At 41.3% G+C, this 18,525-nt stretch overlaps 1 protein-coding gene across 10 annotated transcripts in view; it reads right to left on the bottom strand.

Annotated features, from left to right (window-relative positions):
- rbm47 (RNA binding motif protein 47) overlaps positions 1 to 18,525 on the bottom strand; it is a 46,733-nt gene that overhangs the window by 5,789 nt on the left and 22,419 nt on the right. For 4 of the 10 annotated variants that reach the window (XR_004931036.1, XM_012865477.3, XM_012865476.3 and 1 more), the window contains 4 exons: positions 5,767 to 6,625; positions 5,082 to 5,412; positions 4,667 to 4,690; positions 3,244 to 3,453 (listed from right to left, as the gene is read on the bottom strand). Coding sequence is in view for 9 of the 10 variants with exons in the window: in XM_012865477.3 (XP_012720931.2) it covers positions 3,244 to 3,453; positions 4,667 to 4,690; positions 5,082 to 5,412; positions 5,767 to 6,594 (1,393 nt within the window). In the remaining variant the exon portion in view is untranslated. Of the gene's footprint in view, positions 1 to 3,243; positions 3,454 to 4,666; positions 4,691 to 5,081; positions 5,413 to 5,766; positions 6,626 to 12,057; positions 12,161 to 18,525 lie in introns of those variants that run through there. The other 6 variants (XM_012865479.3, XM_036136971.1, XM_021318006.2 and 3 more) reach the window with 6 other exon arrangements.

Here is an 18,525-nt window from a genome sequence, read left to right as displayed (position 1 = left end):
GTTCAGCGGTGGATTAAGCTCCTTACCCCTTTACACACAAACGCACGCACACAGCTGCACACCAAGTTACAAATACAACATAAATCTTTGTTTTAAATATAAAAAAAAAACACTTCTCAGTCTGGTGTCAATCCTTTGAGTCGACACACGGACTACATGACTGACCTCCGGATCTTGGCCAGTTATGGCTGCTTTAGAGAACTGGCCGGTGTTGACCAGATGCATGAATTTAATAGCGTTGACGAGTGTGGGGCCCGGTTTTAGAGCGCAGAAGAATAATACCAGTGTTTGCATGTTGACTTTGGTTCTTTTTGGTCAAATTAATTTCTTGTGCCATTCGCAAAGAATGTAATGATTTACCAAAAACAACATAAAACTCTGTTTGCCTTTTTGATCAGCGGATTCCCACCCAAAAAAAAACGTGTACTAGAAAATTTTGTCCGCATCTTCAAAATGTGTCATTGGCAACATCCGTTGCTAGACATAATAATATATGGGAGCATGGGGTCAGGCAGTAGCAATGTTCTCGTTTTAGGACTGAAATAAAAGTTTAGACTTTGAAGAATGTACTTTTTAAAAAAAAAAAAAAAACACGGTAGCCTATAAAACTTGATCAATCACATTTGTTCTCATCAAAACGGTTTACATTCCAAGTAAAGCTATGACAAATACTAAACAGGAGAGTTTATCATCATCATAAACAGCTTTTATGAAAATATTCAGTGAAAACCAATGCGCTGCATGAAAATACACGTATCCCTGTCTTCTCACTGTTTGGCTTTAAATCAAACAAAACTGTTCTTGTTGGAGGTGACTCGGGATTACCGCAATTATTCCTTTTTGATGAATACCAAAGTAACAATAATTTAAGATTTATTCACACACACCTTTTAAGCTCTGCCCACAAACTTCCTATGAGAAAGAGTTCAAGGCTTTGTGAAGGCCCCTCTAAAACATTGGCCTCATTGCCCTTAAGCCATCTGCTTATGGTCAGTGTTTTCCTGTTGTGCCCAAACTTTCACTTTCTGACTGTTGTTTTGAGATGCTCTTTCACATAATGTTCTTTGGCCATCTAGTTTGAGAGGCGAACCAGTCCCTCCTGCAACAAAACACCCACACAACATCATGCTGCCACTCCTCTCCTTGGAATGGTTGCTTCCTCCTCACTGAATGGCCTTCCAATTTAACTCAGTGCAGGACTTGTTTTGTTGAGGATAGATGACACTCTCTTGCCACCTTCAGCCAGCATCTTTAAGAAGTATTGGTCTTATTCTACACTTTTCACACCTAAACACATACATCTGTTAGACAAAGAACCCATATTTTTTTCTAGACGGCACAATGTTGTTTGTGTTTGCCTATAGTTGTTTGAACAGATGATTGGGAAATTATCCCCAAGGATGAACCAGACTTTTGGAGGTCTTTTGGCTGATTTCCTTTGATTTCGCTAAGATGTCTTTTGAAGATTTTCGACTTAAAATACACCCACAGGTGTGTCCCCAGTTCGCTCAAATGTGAAGCCTAAGAAGCCTGACATCTTACTCTGGGCTTTCCCAACTTGTTTAAAAGGTATGCTATGTTATCCTTGTGCATACAAACCTCTGACTTTGAAGAAAAGAACTCTAAAAAATGTCTCTTATTATTTGTTGATTTAGCAAATGGAAATACTGTTGGCAATCCTAAACGAGCTAAACCAGGACACATATACCAAAATTAGTGTCAGAAGCTGAAAAAGGAGAGTCCTTTTACACAACTCGTGTTAATATCTTGTTCAAAATGAAAGCTTCGACATTTATTGTGATTTTAGACAAACATCCCCTCCACCCACACATGTCCTCATTTGTCATTGTTGCAGCCCAGGATATAATAACATATCATTTAGCTGGAGGATTTTCAAACACTGAAAGAATTGCAAGTAAAGTGGCAAAAATATTAAAGTTTTCTTTTTCAGTTCCTTGAGCACAGCCCTCATAGTGAAACGCATGTCGTAACCTGATAATTAACCAGCACCCCACTGTTGATACTACTTAGGTTTGCCTCCTTCAGCTTAACTTTAAGGTTTTATTAAAGGAAACACTCAGGAAATATACACTTGTATTTGAGGGGGACTAAAACACTTCAATTCTTAAGTTCTTAAGTTTTTAGGGTGACTATAAAACCGATGGTATCTAAGTATAACAAATGCCCAGCTGGTTATAGGTGCTGGAAAGCTGGTTGAGCCATTAATTGTTCTCTGCTGAGATTTGTCCGCTCTGATTAATGTTCCTGTATGAGTTGAATTTCCTCCAAGCATTTTACCATTGCTACATTTCCTTCTTACTGGCAGGAAACAAAGTAGAAAAACCCTCCCGCAGGCAACGACTCTGTGCAAACAAGTTTCTCACAACTTTGTGATGTCCTTCTTATTTGAACCAGGGCTTTTATTTATTTTTAATTTATTTATGTAGATCAACTATTTCAAACACTGGCATTATCTTTTAGCTGATTGGAATAAAGTTTTAATTTGTGTATTAGTTGTGCATTTCAGCTCCATTTTGACAGAAACAGTTGGATGAAAAATTACCGGAAATTTGTCACATTTTGTGAAAGGTCTCTGAATTTGCCATTTTATCTATTTCAACTCTTTTGAGTCTTAAAAAAAAAGAGTCAAAATTTGAACTGAGTTGGTGCATAAAGTGTAATTGTGGAAGCACATTCAGTAAGTACAACACTGTTCAAACAGATAAAAGCGCTGTGTACATACTCCTCAAAAGGTTGCGGGGGATATGAAATTTTGTCTCAACATTGTGACTTTGATGCTGTAAACACAAACTCTTTGTGTGACCAAATTAGGGTGTTCTTTTAAAAAACATATTTTTCCTCCCGAACAGTTTTCAAATCAATGAATGCCTCACTTGCCTGCATTGTTTGAATTCCCCCAGTGATTAAAACAACCGCTGACCAAATGAAAACCATTGTTTTCCCTTAACACAGCGCTGTTATCAGTTTGAACACCAGACAACACAATTTTCTGATGAGAGATAGAAAGAGGACTGAAGTAAAGCAGCTACTTTCTGGTCATGCTCAGAAGAGGTGATTATTATGTGTTATTATTCAAGTTTTTTTTTTTTTTTTTAACTCATGACCATCCAGCAACAGCTAGCATGCTGATTCGAGAAAGGTTCCCTAAACCACAGAGGATAGAGGCTTAGCGAAGGCTTGGAGATGGGCGAGGACATTAATGAGTACGTCTGTCTCACTGACTTGTGCCTGGTTTGATGCCAACTGGGTTGACGGAGGCAGCAAGCTCCAGACTGGGCATCAGTTCATAGGGCTTTTCGGGCTGCTTGGTCTTGCCCTCGTGGTAGCGGCTGTAGATGCCGCGACCGGCAGAATAACCCCCTAGGTAAGACCCTCGAGGTCCAGGGGTACGATTACCTGCGGCAGCACGACCACGCCCTCGCACGGTACCTGCTTAAAATACAGTTACAGTATAATATGATGACAGGGGTTGTGGGCTAGGATTCGGAGAGCTTTTGAAGGGCAACAAGATTTCACGTTGGATTCAAAACAACTTTGGAAGCTTCACTTGAGAGATTGGCATTTGCATAAGAGGCTCACTTAAGTTCTGTTAAAAAAGCGCAGGCAGTTACTATTTTACCTGCAGTGGATACGTCTCACGGCCTTGTCATGTGAGACTCGCGCCTAGAGGCTAAAGCTAGCAGCTAATCTAGTTGCAAGTCGGGCCAAGATCAAAACAGGCTGTTTCAAAATGTCAAAGCAAACGTTATTTTATTGAATTTTGAATCACTGTCACATATGCTTCTGATGGTAGCGTCCTTTAAAATCATCCATTATTTACACAGGAAACAGATAGTAGACAAGGCTCTTCTTATGTGAAACGTGTGATGATCATTTCCAGTCATTTCCAGTGTTTGTATTGGTCTAAATATCAAAAACATTATGGTGACTGAAATGAAAACAGATTTTTTATTTTTATTTTTCCATCGCTTTACTTTTTCTGTCAGAAAGTTACCCTAACTCAAAACCATGACATTTTTAATTTTCAGCACTTGTTTCACACAGGAAGATAAAACATTTTGCATTGCCTCTTAACTATTTCTTGTGTAAATAATTAGAGACGCTCAAATAAGCACACATCCACTTTAACGCTACACCAGTTTAAAGTTCATAAAATGGAGCTTACATAAATGGCTATGAGATTTTTAAGATGGTAGAGATCCACCTAGGCCCTTCTTAGGCTAACTATTAGCTTAAGTCTCCGGAAGCAAGTAATCTGGATTTACACCAAACGAAGATCCAAAGGTAAAATATTAACTGCCTGTAACCTTTGTAAAGAACCTCGCTTGAAAAGTTCTGATTAATCCAATTAAGTCCATCTTAGTTGGAATAGTATGCTTGTACAAAATAGATGCCACCAGAAGTTATTGAGGCATTTGTTCAGGAATTGGTTGAGAAGCATTAGGGTGAAGTTTTGGCTTTATTCCTGAAACACAGCGAAATTGTATTCTGAGGTGCTTGGAGCTTTGGTGACAACCCTAAAATAACCCAGCATGAAATGGGAGTTGACAGGACAGCAGGAAAAGGATGGTGTTAGAAAATGTAATGGCAAGAAAACTAATTGTTCATTTGAGGTGTAAGTAGGAATATGGATGTAAGGGATTACCATTGTTCTGTATCATTGGGGATCCTTTGGAGAGAAAACCAAAACACAATGATTGTTGATAGTCAAAAAGATTTTCCTGCTTCCACCCAAGACCACATTCAGTCAATCATTAAGGTAATGGGATTACAATTCATTGGTCCATCAGCTTGTGTTGTTTTCGCCTTTGAACAATTGTTCTTAGCAACAAATAATTAGCTACAGTATCTTTCAAAACATGTGATTAAGGATTTAGTGTTTATAATTTTAGCCATTGAGAACATTAACAAACACTGAGGCCTTTTTTAGGTCAATAGAAATCTTTGGAAGGGCGTTGGTCCAACAAGTGCCATCAATATATATAGAAATATCTTTCTTTAAACAAAAGCACAGTTTCCTTTTTCTAAACGGTACTTGAAAAGCATTAAAAATAACCAACCTTTGACAAAGTATTCCCTGTTGGGTCCAATAAGCGTGCTGTAAGGGTAACCATAGTAAGCCAACGTGTAGGGGTCACACTGGTAGATGTAGTTCTGCTGGGGAGCCTCAGGAGGGGCAGAGGCGCCTCCTTTAGAGGCTTTCTGACGCGAGTACTGCTCCTTGTCTACTGGCTTGGCAAGCGTTACTTCAATGCAGGACCCTTCAATCTCTGTGCCGTTGAGGTGGTCCATGGCCAGCACGGCGTCATCTCGGGATGTAAAGTGGACGAAAGCATAGTCACGGATTTTCTTCACACGCTCCACGCATCCTTGGTTCCACTGGCTGAAAATCTGGTAAACAAAAAAAAAACCCGAAAGGCAATGTCATCTCGTTTATTTATAAAAATGTCAGTCAGAGCAAGGTGTTCAAATGATTTCCATTGCTTTTTTTAAACACTGCTTTGTTTAATCTCTTAATGTTATTGTTGTACATGAACGGTTGGCAAAGTTACAAAGACAAATGAAAGAAGGAGGAGGACATATCAGACTACCAGAAACACGTTCTAATATATCAGTTATTTACCTCTTTTACAGCTCTATAGGAGATAAAATCTTCCCCAAAAACCTTATATGTTTATTGTACATTTCAAAATACCGGTGCCCAAAATAAACATTCATAACAGAGAGCAAGAGTGTATATCCTACCTTTCTGATTGTCTCCTCGCTGGTCTCCATCATCAGATTCCTAACGTAGAGTATTTTTACTGTCTCCATCACGTCTTCATCTACATCAATCTCCGGCTCTGCCCAGTCTACTGCGATCTGGTGGCCCCACAGCTGAATTCTTCCCGGCATCAACTTCCTGCGAGCCATGGCGGCCGCTCGATGGGACTCGTACTCTACGAAGGCGAAGCCGCGGTTCTTCATCTTGTCAGCAGCACTGGCATACACGATCACGTCTAACACCCCTTCTGTCACTTTGGAGACTTCCTCCAGGATCTCCTCGCGCTTCTTGGTTTTGGGAATCCCGCCAATGAAAAGACGGCAGTTGTCCACTGAGGAGCAGACGCCCAGCAGCCGGCCAGGGCGCACCTCATAGTTATTGAGCTCCCGCACTGCCCTCTTGGCCTCGTGTTTTTCTGTGTACATAACAAATGCATACCCTCGGTTTTTCCCATCAAAGTCCATCATCAGACGCATCTCGTAGATGCGTCCTACGGACTCGAACACTGGGACCAGTTCGTCCTCGTAAACGTCTCGTGGGATCTTGCCAACAAAGATTTCACATCCCCGGGGAGGAGCTGGACCACTCCAACCTGGAGGTGGGCCGTATTTACGCTGACCGTTTTCTTGGACCATACCGTAGCCAGTGCGTTCCATCAAGGACAACAGTGCAGCCTCATTGGGAGCTCCTGCGACTCCCTCTGGGAGAGTGATTTGTGCTTGGAGGGGATGGTGGGAGGCACCAGAGGGTTTGGAGGGGGCAGAGTTGTTGCTCATGTTTGATGAAGAAATGGGATCTTCCGCTGTCATTCTGACAAAACCATCCAATCAGATTTTGGGCCTGCAGAAAAATAAAAAAGGACAAGGTTGTAGATTTTTGTTAAACTGTGATAAGAGCATGTTGTAAAAGGAGACAGGAGGAAAAACAAGAGCAAAAGATGCAGGTGTTTCTCAGTAGATTCAGAAATACATATGATCTAAAGCTTTATTTATTTCACCTTTTCAATTTAAAAGGTTTGAAACTATTACATGTATTCAAAACACAGAGGGATTTATTTCAAGTATCATCGTTGACGATAACGGCTTTCAGCCAATAAACACCCAAAATTCAGTTTCTTAGAAAATTAGGGCATAAGACCAATAAAAAAGTATTTTTAATACTTTATGTTCCTACTGGAGAGCAGATTGTCTACGGGGTCAGGTCAGGCTGATTTGCCAAGGTCATCAAACCAAGGACCCGTCATTTTAGATTGCTCACAAATTTCCTGGTAGACAGCTTCACTGACTTTTCACCTGGTAACACCCTGTGGACCCATACCAGCAGACAGCAAACCACCACTGTGGTTCCTACTGAACCTCAACCAACGCAAATCCTGTGCCTCTCTGCTGTTCTTCCCGACTCTGAGACACTATTTCACAACATAAAATGCAAAGCTTAATTTCAACAGAATAGAGAAAGGGACCAAACAAAAGTTTGATCCCTTTCCCTTTAGCCGAGGTAAGACACCTGTGACATCTATGGTTCAGTGGCCTAACACAGGACATAGGACAGTTGTAGCTCATGTCCTGAACACATCCGTGTTTTGGGTCTTTAAGCTCTGACTTTAAAATGTGTGGTCCACATCAAAGCTTATTCAAACTCTTGAACAAGCTTTGCTTTGCAATCGTCTGAAGGTGCCGGTTATGTTGGTCAATGTTCCTTCTGCAACCTTTCTTCACATACGTTTTTCCTTCCATCCAACTTTCAATTCATTCGCTTCGATACGGCTAGCCTCTTTAGCAATAACACAATATTTGAAACAAAACAGGCGAAACGTATCATTCTTTGGGTAAAGAATCTACATGATGTGAGTTTCAGAGAACTGTTGCCTAACGTTCAGTATAAAAAAAGGCATCAAAGAGGCGGATACACATTATGTGACCTGAACACACAAGTAAAAATACAGCACCTATAAATCCTAAGGGCTCCTTCCCCTATCAGTGGTTTTACAACCTTGTTTTGTTGAGTCCCTCAGATCATCTGATGACCTATGACCCCTATCAGAGAGAATGAAGGGCTGTAAACCATGAAAAGTCCAGCTCAAGGTTCACCAAGTATGGCTTGGTCACATGCTTGGTGGGTGAGGGGGTGGGCGGTTGTGTGTGCGACACATGTGTGCCTGTGTAAGAAATGGCTAGGAAGGCTACAGTAAAGCTAAGTGAGGTGTTAAGGGTGCAACACAACACCATACGGTGACACAAAGCTCTGCACAATGGTTATTCATACATATTAACCCGTTGCACACACGTACACACACTACATAAGGCTGCTGGACTTTCAACCCTCTTATCAATATGAATGTGATACACATGGTGGGGGCAGTTTCAGTGTGTGTATTTCTTTGTGTGTGTGTCCTTTCATGAGGAGGCCCAGCCCTAAAGGAGCAACTGAGAACAATCAGAAATCGGCTTCCCAAACGTAAACCTCTTACTTTCTTATTTTCCAACACAGCCAGCATTGTGGATGGAAAAATCCACAGCCTTTCAAATCCCCCAAATCTCCTTGCAGCACACAGCCCCCCCGAAGCAGCCAGTCATAGTCACACTCCTGAGCGAGTGTTACAAAACTTGAGTTTCGTAGTAAGGCAGGCAATGCCCTTGACTTTAAAGGAGGCCGGCGAAGCTGTCGATCGAGGTGAAACCACCTCAAAGCCAAGCAGCCATGGTAACGTGCTCACTCGTTCTGACCTGACCCAGCATCCAGCTCTCCTACTCACCCACACACGGTCAGGCACCTGCTCATTTGGTCCTTCCTTCAAGGCAGGAGGGCTTAGAGTTCCCACAAAGTAACTCCCAGAAGGATTCGGCTTACAGCAACATTAGTTTGAATGAAAATGGGCAGACTGCAAATCTTCTATAAAGCAAAGAAATGGGATTGTTCTTAACTTGAACCCTTTCAAAGTATGTCTGTGCAAGAGGGCATTATTGCATAGCAGGCACAGTTACATCCTCATCTGACCTTCGTAAGCAATCAACTCAAGCCTGTTGTACACTAGACTATCACAAGCGACATACGTGTTGTGAATAAGTTACTTTCTTATAATTGAGCACTGATACAAAAATGACTGCACAGTCCCAGCGGCTTGCTACATTTGAACATCTCAGTGGTCATTTCTTGATGTTGCCCGTTTCTACCTGTCCTCCCACTGTTCCTTCCATCGTGTGAGGAGTTAACACGACACGGCTCTGTCCTATCAGTGTTATCCTACCCATCTGATCACAGAGGGAGCACAGTAAGCACTGTGGGAGTTCTGCTCGATGATAAAACGAAGATTTGTAACATTGACAGGCTGCGATTTTGAGGACTACGCTAATTTGGGTTATTTTTTTGTTGGTATAAATTTCATTTTCAGTGTTGGATAATGTGCTTCCTGTTTCATACCACAATGAGGTTTTCAGAATTCTAATTTCTTTTCAGTGAAAAATATTATTTTATTAATGATTTCTATTATTTACAGGATATACTGACATTTGTAAAGCAGCCAGTCAAAAAAATAATAATTCTGTTTGCAAATATTTCCAGTTGTGAGACCAGAGACGATAGTGACGTGGGCACTAAAACTAAGCCACCGATTACTCCGGTTTCACTAGCACTGTTTTATTATTATGATCGGCAAATTCAAGCAGCCGACTGTAGGCTAGCTACCCGACCAGATCGTAACAATTAGACACTAATGAAACTGCTAAAATCAGTTGATTTCACCAGTATGAATGCTATTTTTCTGCACTGTAATCACTTTAATATGCTGCTAAATTAAGTAGATGTTCTGCAACATTTTTTTTTGCATCACAGTTTAAACATCTAAATACTAATAAATAAAAAGGGATATAGAAAACATTTTTACAGCTGTAGTAATATTACATTATTTTAGCAGCCGTTGGCATAATTATTGTTTTAAATCAAGTGAATGAACGATTTTTACACAGTTTCTGTGTGAATAGTGCAATACTTTCACAATATTAAAATCTTATACTGACCCAATACTGTTCCTTACTTCCTCTTGTCTGACAGTGATAAAGTGAAGGAGAAGTATAAAGACAGAAAAATCAGTGTGGATTTATAATCTATTTATATATCTAGAAAATGCGGTTAAAAAGAAAGACTTCCATAAACAGTAAGATGAGCATGGATGCAAAATATAAATGGAAATAGTGAGGAAAAGGCCACAAAAGATTATCACTCTGTCAAATCCTCGCTGTGAGTGAAAGAGGCAAAGAGGAAACCCGAGGCCCAAACCGAGTAGATAATCAACCCCAGTGAACGCAAATCACAGCCTATTATTCAGAGGACATAAAGATTTACAGGTGATGACTCTTATGGAAAGTTATGATCACCTAGGTGTGATTTCTCAGCTCTGATCCTAGCCTCTCGTGTGGGAGCTGAGCAGGAAGCGCTAGCTGTGGTCAGGTTAAACATAATCAGAGCTCAGGCACAGAGTTCACCTGGTCAAAGGTGACGAACTGAAATGTGAAGGAAGTTAGAGCTCCAGTTATTGCTAAGGAGATTGCCCATTACCTTATGTTTATGATTGATAGAAGCGCCTGATTTTCTGCATAACAGCCCGGTTATTGGAGACTGGATTGTTTTACGAGTGGACGGGGAGAGTTTTACAGACGTTCTCGGAGGATCATTTTAGAAATGTAGATTGGCCGCTACTGGAAAAAAAAATTGCAATTTTTCCACACATACACTGCCATTAATAAGTTTGGATATATAGCTTTGTCATTCAATGGCTTTACTTTACTTTTATTACTCTTCTACATTGTAAATAGTAACTGAATACATCAAACGTAGAAGTAAAATATTTGGCATTGTATAGCAAACACGACACTGTAAAATATCTCAAACCATGTTTTATATTTCAGATTTATCAAAATAGCACCCTTTTGATTTGATCTGATCTGATTGGATACCCTCATGGTGTTCTCTCAATGAGCTTCAAGAGGTAGTTGCAAGAGGAGTTGCAGCACCTGAGTTCCCAAAAGGTAGTGATAAAAATAAAGATAAACCATTGAATGAGAAGATGCGTCCAAAATTTAGACAGGTAATGTGAACGAATGAGCAAGAGCATTGACATTAAATCACCTGTCGTTGATTATGTTTCATATAATCATGCAAAGCAATATTGTTCCTACTAGGCATGGGCCTGCTAGAGGCATTAATATTTACCAATAATGCCTTCAAAGTTGTTAAATTGGCCCATCGTATGGTTTGGTTCAAAGTCCTTTTAATGACATACTACAGAAAGGGAGGCTGTATGTAGCAGAGTAACTTAGCTGTGCCCCTCCTCCATCTGTTGCTACATACTGCTTGCTCGCTTGGCTGAGAAAAGGTCACTAAAGTTTTCCCTTGGTGGGGGGAAAAAAAGGAAAGATTTAGCTATTTGGAAATAATTTTGGTTATTATTACAGATACTAATTCTGTGAAAACTAAAGGGCCATTAACCACTCTCATTAAAGTAAAGCTGCATTGGACCCCACACTGCACCTGAGCAGAAGACCTAATTAATTAATTAATCTTAGTCATGTATCTGATACTCAATTTAAGAAACAGAACATCAAAAATTGATCAAATTTTATATTAAAACCTTGACCATATGAAACCGTGGTATTTTTTACCAGAGGTTATCGTTATCATACAGTGAAACTATGAGGCCAAACGGCAACATGTGCAACAGCAGGAACTACTACAAATCTATAAGCTGGCTCTTACACTGACTGATCCTGAGCCGGCGTACTGCGAGAAACATGCCACAGGAAGGCCCTATTGTTGCTGTATGCGCTCACGGACACGTGGAGGCAATCGATTCGCGGTTTCCACCCAGTAGCTGCAGACGGGCAGCGTCACAAATCAGCAGAACAGGATCAACAACAGCCCTAACCCTCAGACTATAAGACCCAAAAGCTGCTGGAGTTAACCACAGGAGGAACAGCACTATGAACACTCAGTGAGCCACGCAAACAGAACTTAAACCATCCTTGCGACGTCTGACACGCTTAGAGGTATAAGTTATGATACAAATATCCTCGTTCTGTCTGAAGCCACGGAAAGCGTGGCGTTACAAGGGCTGCAGATCTCCACGTAGCAAAGAGACAAAAGAGATCGGAAAATGGGGAAGTGAGAGTGGAACAGAGCAAAGAAGTCTTGAGAAAGATGTGACCCAGCAGAGGGATGGTGGTGGGAGAGAGAAGAGGAAGCAGAAGCAGAGAGTGGTCAGATAGGAGGATATCTACCCCTGCTGCTCCACAGCGCTCCGCTGCCTGGCTGCCTGCTTAGGGAGTGTTAGTCCACCTCCATGAGAGACAGGTACAGCAGGGCACTGAGCAGAGTCCAGCCTCCTTACACACACACACACACACACATACGCACACACACACACAGAGCGAGAACCAAAGCCTCAATGAGAGCTGATGAGGGTGGAGCTAAAGCAGGTACTGTTGTGTGCACTGAGTGTGACTGGTGGATACCCGGTCTAACTTTTTTTTTATAGAGTTGTTGCTTATTTATTGCTTTATAATACATAAAAGGTCTATACACAACTGTGTTGCAGATTAATAACTAAAGCGTACTCAAGTATTCTGTGTGGTATCGCAGGAAAACATTTACTTGATTACTGCAAATTCTCCTTTCTGCTTATTTGGGTCAGTGAGATCAGAAGACGCACAACAATGGCGTAATCTGAGCACCGATAAACACCACTGAGTCGGAAATGTGGTTAAAATACAAATAAAGAGGTAAAACAGGTCAAATACGGTCGAGAGTATTGTAAATGACTCCTATTGTTTGCCTTATGCCTTCTGTGACGTCACCAGAGGCTATGTGCATGGTAGGTAGTACAATTACTAAAAGACAAACACAAAATTGTCTAGGTGGGGAAGGGGTGAAATGGACAACACCCTTTTCCTAACGCTGAACAGAAATGTTCCTTTTGCTTTGGGAGTGGCTAGACTAGAAATAATCCTTAATATGCCACCTTGATCAAGCACAACTGTGAGATGATAAACATAAGTAATCAGTTTTAAAAGCTTCAGTGCCCATTTTCTTTTTATTATTCAGGGATCAACATCTTGTTATTTACTTTGATTAAACATTTAAAGCTATCAACCAGACTTCCAACTAAAATAAATCACACGTAATTTACATACAGTCTGCCACATGTTAAACATCCTGTCACAGTTAGATGTTATTGCTATTGTGTGGTGGGGTTATGCTTTTATTGTCAGTATGAATTCATCAGTGAATAAATCACGCCCCTGGACAACGATAGCAACGATAATGATAGTAATAGCTATGCATTGGCAAATGTAAATGTGTATGATGGGGAATGTAGCTTCAATAGCCTTGAAGGGGTTTTCTGCTTAGTGAGGCAGAAATCTGGGGAAAGTGGAAGGAAATCTTCAAACCGGCGTTTGAATACATCCTTGTGTTTGTGTCACAGCGAAAGGACATTTTGAAATTCTGCCTCGGAGTAACCACCAGAGTTAATGTCACGTCAGCAAATTGCTGCAACTGTGTGTAAGTGTGTTTTCAGGCATTTCTCAGCTTTTTTTTTGCTTTACTTTTTTTTTTTTGTGCATGACAACGGTGGATGTGTTCTTAGCGCGGCTTCGCTTAAACAAGCAACACACACACCTTCCTGGGCAACTAAGAGAGCAGATAGAGAGAGAAAAGCACACACTACCCTGAAGGGTCCATGTTTGAAATCTCACAAAAACTGAAGGAGTAAGGGAAAAACGAAAGAAAGATAACGTGCGGTCAGCCGTGGGCTCAGTTTCAGCTGCCATTGAAACCCACTGGCTCCTAAAGGATTGAGCAAACACCCAAGAAGAAAGTGTTTATTAGCATAATAGTCAGTGATTAACGGGTGGACAATGAAAGAAATGCCAAACGTAATGGCAGGACACCTGAAGGAGTGTTCCTGGTCTCTATAAATAAAGCTGCACATCAATGAATCACATGTGACCAAGGTTATGTAATGGGATTACAGGATACAGACAAATAAATACCAGAAACTAGATGTAACTTTGGTTTTAGGAGTAGATGGATAGTCCGCATGTGCATATAACCTCTACCCATAAGTACTGCAGCAGGAGAAAACAAAAGATATTCCAGGAGATAACTAGTTTCCTGCACTGATCTATAAAGGAGAAACCAGAGCGATGATTAAAAAAGAAAACTGACTGAACTGTGTTGGTGTAAAAAAGTGTGTTTAAAAAAAAGTGTATGTTGGCTTGTGTGTAAAACCTTTTTAAATAGGAGAGACCCTGACGCTGGGAGCGAACAAAGTTACGTCCTTTTCTATAAACCAGAGAAGTCACTTTAAATCAAAGATTAACTGTCAGTCATTAGCGTGAGCCAATCAGGGGCCTGGCACGCCTCAGAGGGTTTCAGCCTTTCCAGTGGCTGCACAGCGGGACCATCAGCCCCTCAGGTCAACGGCCAACCTTTAAACTCATCAACCAGTCAGCAGAGATGGACTGAGGGAAGAAATTCTTGTCCACTCAATCACTGAACCTGGCTACTAAATCATTATGTAGATACTGTTAATTTCCCAGGACTTATAGTAATATGTGTGGATTTTACTATGACATTATGACTCAAATAGTAGAGAGCGCAGATTTAGTGCCGAATTCATCTCAAGAAAATGCATTTTTTAAGTTAACCCCCCATCTTTTTAACAATAAATGCATAAATGTGTAATTACACTTAAAGTAGGCAATTAAATGACTGAATCAGAGCGTGGTCCAGAACAGTGCATTTTTGCATGATCGGTATCAGCATAGTCGGCTGCGTTGGTTTAAAGGCCTGAAACCTGCTCTGTCGGTTTTATTCTGAACTTTGTGTGGCGTAAAAGCCATGAGCTACTGTGAAAGCTTGCTTTAGAACGTGCCAACTAGCGCGGCTAACATATCTGCGGTGGCAAACTATTATAAAACAACAACAAAAAAATTGCAGGAAGTACAATCGCTACTTGCAAAATCAATTTGGGTAGTAAGATGAAGAGGTGTGTGTTAGAGAAAACTCCTATGAACAGTTTCCAAGGGCTGCAGTTGCAGTACATCCTCCAACACTACGACGCTGAATGATACCCGAGCTAACTGAAGTGCGCCATAACCTGGAAGCTTTATTATTTGATGGTACTGCCATTGGCTTGCGCTGCTCTGTGGTTAGCAAGAAGTTACATAAAGAGCCTGTACTCAGATCCGGCCCAAGGTTTCTTTCTGCATGGAGTTTGCAATGAAGTTCTACTTATATTAAAAAGCGATCAATGATAAAGAGGTTTAAAGCACAGACAGCATGCTCTTATCACTCAAGCCCAGCCTCACAGGAAGAGTGGCAACCAATGAGGTAGGCAGTTACCTAAGTCAAGGTATGCTGAAGTTTCAAAAAGTTACGGTTACCTTTTATTTTTATTCAACTTATATCAACCATAATTCAATTCCTGCAGTTTAAAGTCCTTTTACTGGGATAGCAGAGAAAGTGCCACAGTGACTGCCCCTCCTCCACCTGTTGCTGCACGCTGCCAGGTGAGTTGGCAGGAGGAACGCTTCTAGACTCTTCCGTCTTATACAAGAACACAGAAGGATCGACTTACCGAAGGAAAGCGTCTATCAAAAAAATAAGAATCGAAACAAATACACAAAGAGCAGAACGGAAAAAGGAACTGAGAGACTCAAACACAAAAAAAAAAAAATTTAGCTGCACTGGTTCTAGGGAGAAAAAAAAAATCTGGATCCCTACTTTGGGTATTATAAACTAAAAATAACTAGCAGCAGAGTTAAACAAGGGCCCTCTGGTGTGTACACTGCAGCACTATTACAATGGAGGGTTTCGTCACAAAGGCATAGAGGGATCATTGTTGAATCTGGCCTGTTCACGGGATTTGTTGACGCGACAAAAGGAATGTCATCAGATTTATCCCTTAAACCAATTATCAGGGGATAGTTTCTGTTATGGACAAGAGCGCGCACAGTTTCTGACGGCTCTTTGATCGTGACATCAGACAGACTTTCACGGTTAACGCCGTTTTGCTGCTGTTGACTGAAGCCAATTACTCAGAACCACCCCAAGAACAGCCTTCACGCAGAGTACAGAGAAGATATATCTGCTGATACCCTTAGATAAGCTGGTTCCTTAAAGAGGCCAGGGGCAATCAGATGTATACAAGTTATGTACATGAAATATATCAGGAACTGAAATCTGCAGCATGGGCAAAACAAATAACTGGTTATGAACTGCAATATGGCTGCCAAGGTGCTCAAAAAGTACAAGCACCCCATAGCGTATAAAGGGTCTCAAATAGGTTGAAAAAAAAACGCTCTTAAAATGCCAGGTTTTAGTGATATAAAAACGAGACCATTATACATAATTTCAAACCCATAAAAGGGAACATTTATCCTGTAGAATGAGCTAACTAAAATGGTACAGCGCTAGCTTAGCGAGTTAGCTTGATCGATGCTTGATCGAGTTAGCTTGATAGAGTTAGCTTGATCGATGCCTGTATTCTCAACTTAATAGCTTAACACAGATGGCTCCCTTTCACTCCTCTTTGGTAGGGTCATTTGTAACTATTCATAGCTTAATTAACTTTGATATCTGCTGAAAAGTAACCCAAAATTACGATGCTGCCACTGCCCTGATTTACTGGGGGTATGGTGTTCGTTTGGTGAGGCACTTGCTTTGCCATAACATACCTCATGGAGCTGATGCCCAGAAGTTCACATTTGGTTTCATCGAACTGTGACACATTTTCCCACAAACTTATGCGAGAATTAGCCAGGCCTTGATGTTTTCTAAGAAAGGAAAGGCCGAGACACTTAAAGAAAACAGGAGATTTCTGTCGTACGAAGAACACAATCAGTTCCTTCAGTGTTGCTCTTATCCATAAACCTCCTGTTTTAGTCATGCCCCTCTTGTCTCATGTGTTCTCCAATTATTAAGGGACAAACTGTCATGCCGTACATGTAATGACGTGGAGGGCTTTCCTTTTTTTGTTGGTTGTTTGGGGTTTTTTTTTTGCAACGGTAACCTGATTGAGACATTTGCACAACCTTTAGATTCTTTGTGACCTCTCTGCAAACCATAGATCCAGCTGAAGAATGCAAATGAGCAAATATCAAGAAAATCCTGCAACGACAACAGAGCTTTGTTTCAGCTCAATCAGATGCAACACTATGGATGGCAGTTGTGAAATCAAGAAGGCCGAATGCCGAAAATGAATCAAACGGCGCTGCAATCACGCTTTTATTTCAAGGGTGAGCACACGTGAGTAAATGAGTGGCGTGTCACAAGACCAGATTACTCCTGCTGTTTATTTACTGCAGAACAGTGTGACCTCTTGATCTTGCTCAGGCCTTCATTTTGATTTCCTGGAAACGTCTCCCTCCCGGTTAGATGTAGAAACTCCCTGGAGAAAGATTAGCAGTTTTAATATCTCTAACTGCCTAATTGTCTCTGGTAGCTCTCGCAACTACACGTTATTATCACCGTAGATTGCCTGCAAGGAAGAGAGCTTTGCGACTATAGCTCCGCTTAACGTAAAGTGGAAATTGTTTTTCTGCGGTAGGCTACATTATCACAGTTAGCTGCAGGCAAATCATCCAACCGGCTTGACAAGAGAGAAGTGATTCCTGTGGCCGCGCTTTCAGGACACATGACGTCCACGTGCGGAGGATCTCCGCTGTCAGCACCTCGGTTGCAGCGGGATCAATGGAGAAGTCAGTCACAGTGCTGACGGAGAAGAAGGAATTCTCATTATCTGAGGTATTTCAGAGTACATTATCATCTCAACTACGGCCCATTTTCTAAATCATGAACCCCTTCCTCTTCCGTTATCCACTTTGCCCTCTTTTCTTCACTCTACCTCCTTGTTTTTGCTTCCCCCCCCCCCAGTCAATGTACCTGTCACCATCATTCCTCCAGCCCAACCAACCTCGAAGACACGCAGCCGAGAAGTGGAAGGAGAGAAGAACGGTGAACGGAGGCGGAGAAACGGATGAAATGAGGAAAAAAAGGGAGAAGAATAAGAGCGGCTAACGAGAGAAAAAAAAACTGTTTGGGATACCGCCTGAGCTACAAAGCCCTCGATAGTAAAGAATTTCAGGTCAGACGGAGTATGGAGGTGACTGACTCCAGGTCACTCTAACTTCGGCCCAGAGGGATGATTCCAGTTCATTTAATCTCAGGCCCCGGCCTCCCCTGCTCAAGCTGCCTGCAAGACCTTCACATTCATATCAAATGTCACAGAGAACGCTGCAATCTGACTCAAACACCACAAACCCGAGACAGTTATTACAAAAGGAGCCCAAGTGTTACATTTATCACGCTCGAGGCAAAAGTTACAAACAGAGGAGCCTCTCATTCAGCTACACAGTCATCACTAATCAGAAGAGCTGCTTTGGCTTTAGGGGCTTTGCTTCCTAAGACAAACACATTCCTCGGGGTAATCAGCTAGCCTGCTCAAGGCCAAAGCTGACATTGTTTCAAACAATTAGTCCTGATGCTGACCGTGTCACACTTCTGATAAAGGCTGAGGTGACACTCCAAGGAGTGCCCCCCCCCCCTTCTCCTTAGAAGAAGCCAGGCTGCTTGGGATGTTGTTTGAAGTTTTGATGATTGAATAAAAATGTTCTCATACTATTTCTTATGGTTAATTTATTATATAAAAACAACTTTTTGGTAAATGTTTGTATTCATTATAT

This window comes from Fundulus heteroclitus, chromosome 5, assembly GCF_011125445.2.
Source record: "Fundulus heteroclitus isolate FHET01 chromosome 5, MU-UCD_Fhet_4.1, whole genome shotgun sequence".
NCBI classification, from domain to species: Eukaryota; Metazoa; Chordata; class Actinopteri; order Cyprinodontiformes; family Fundulidae; genus Fundulus; species Fundulus heteroclitus.
This window is presented reverse-complemented; position numbering and strand designations above follow the sequence as displayed.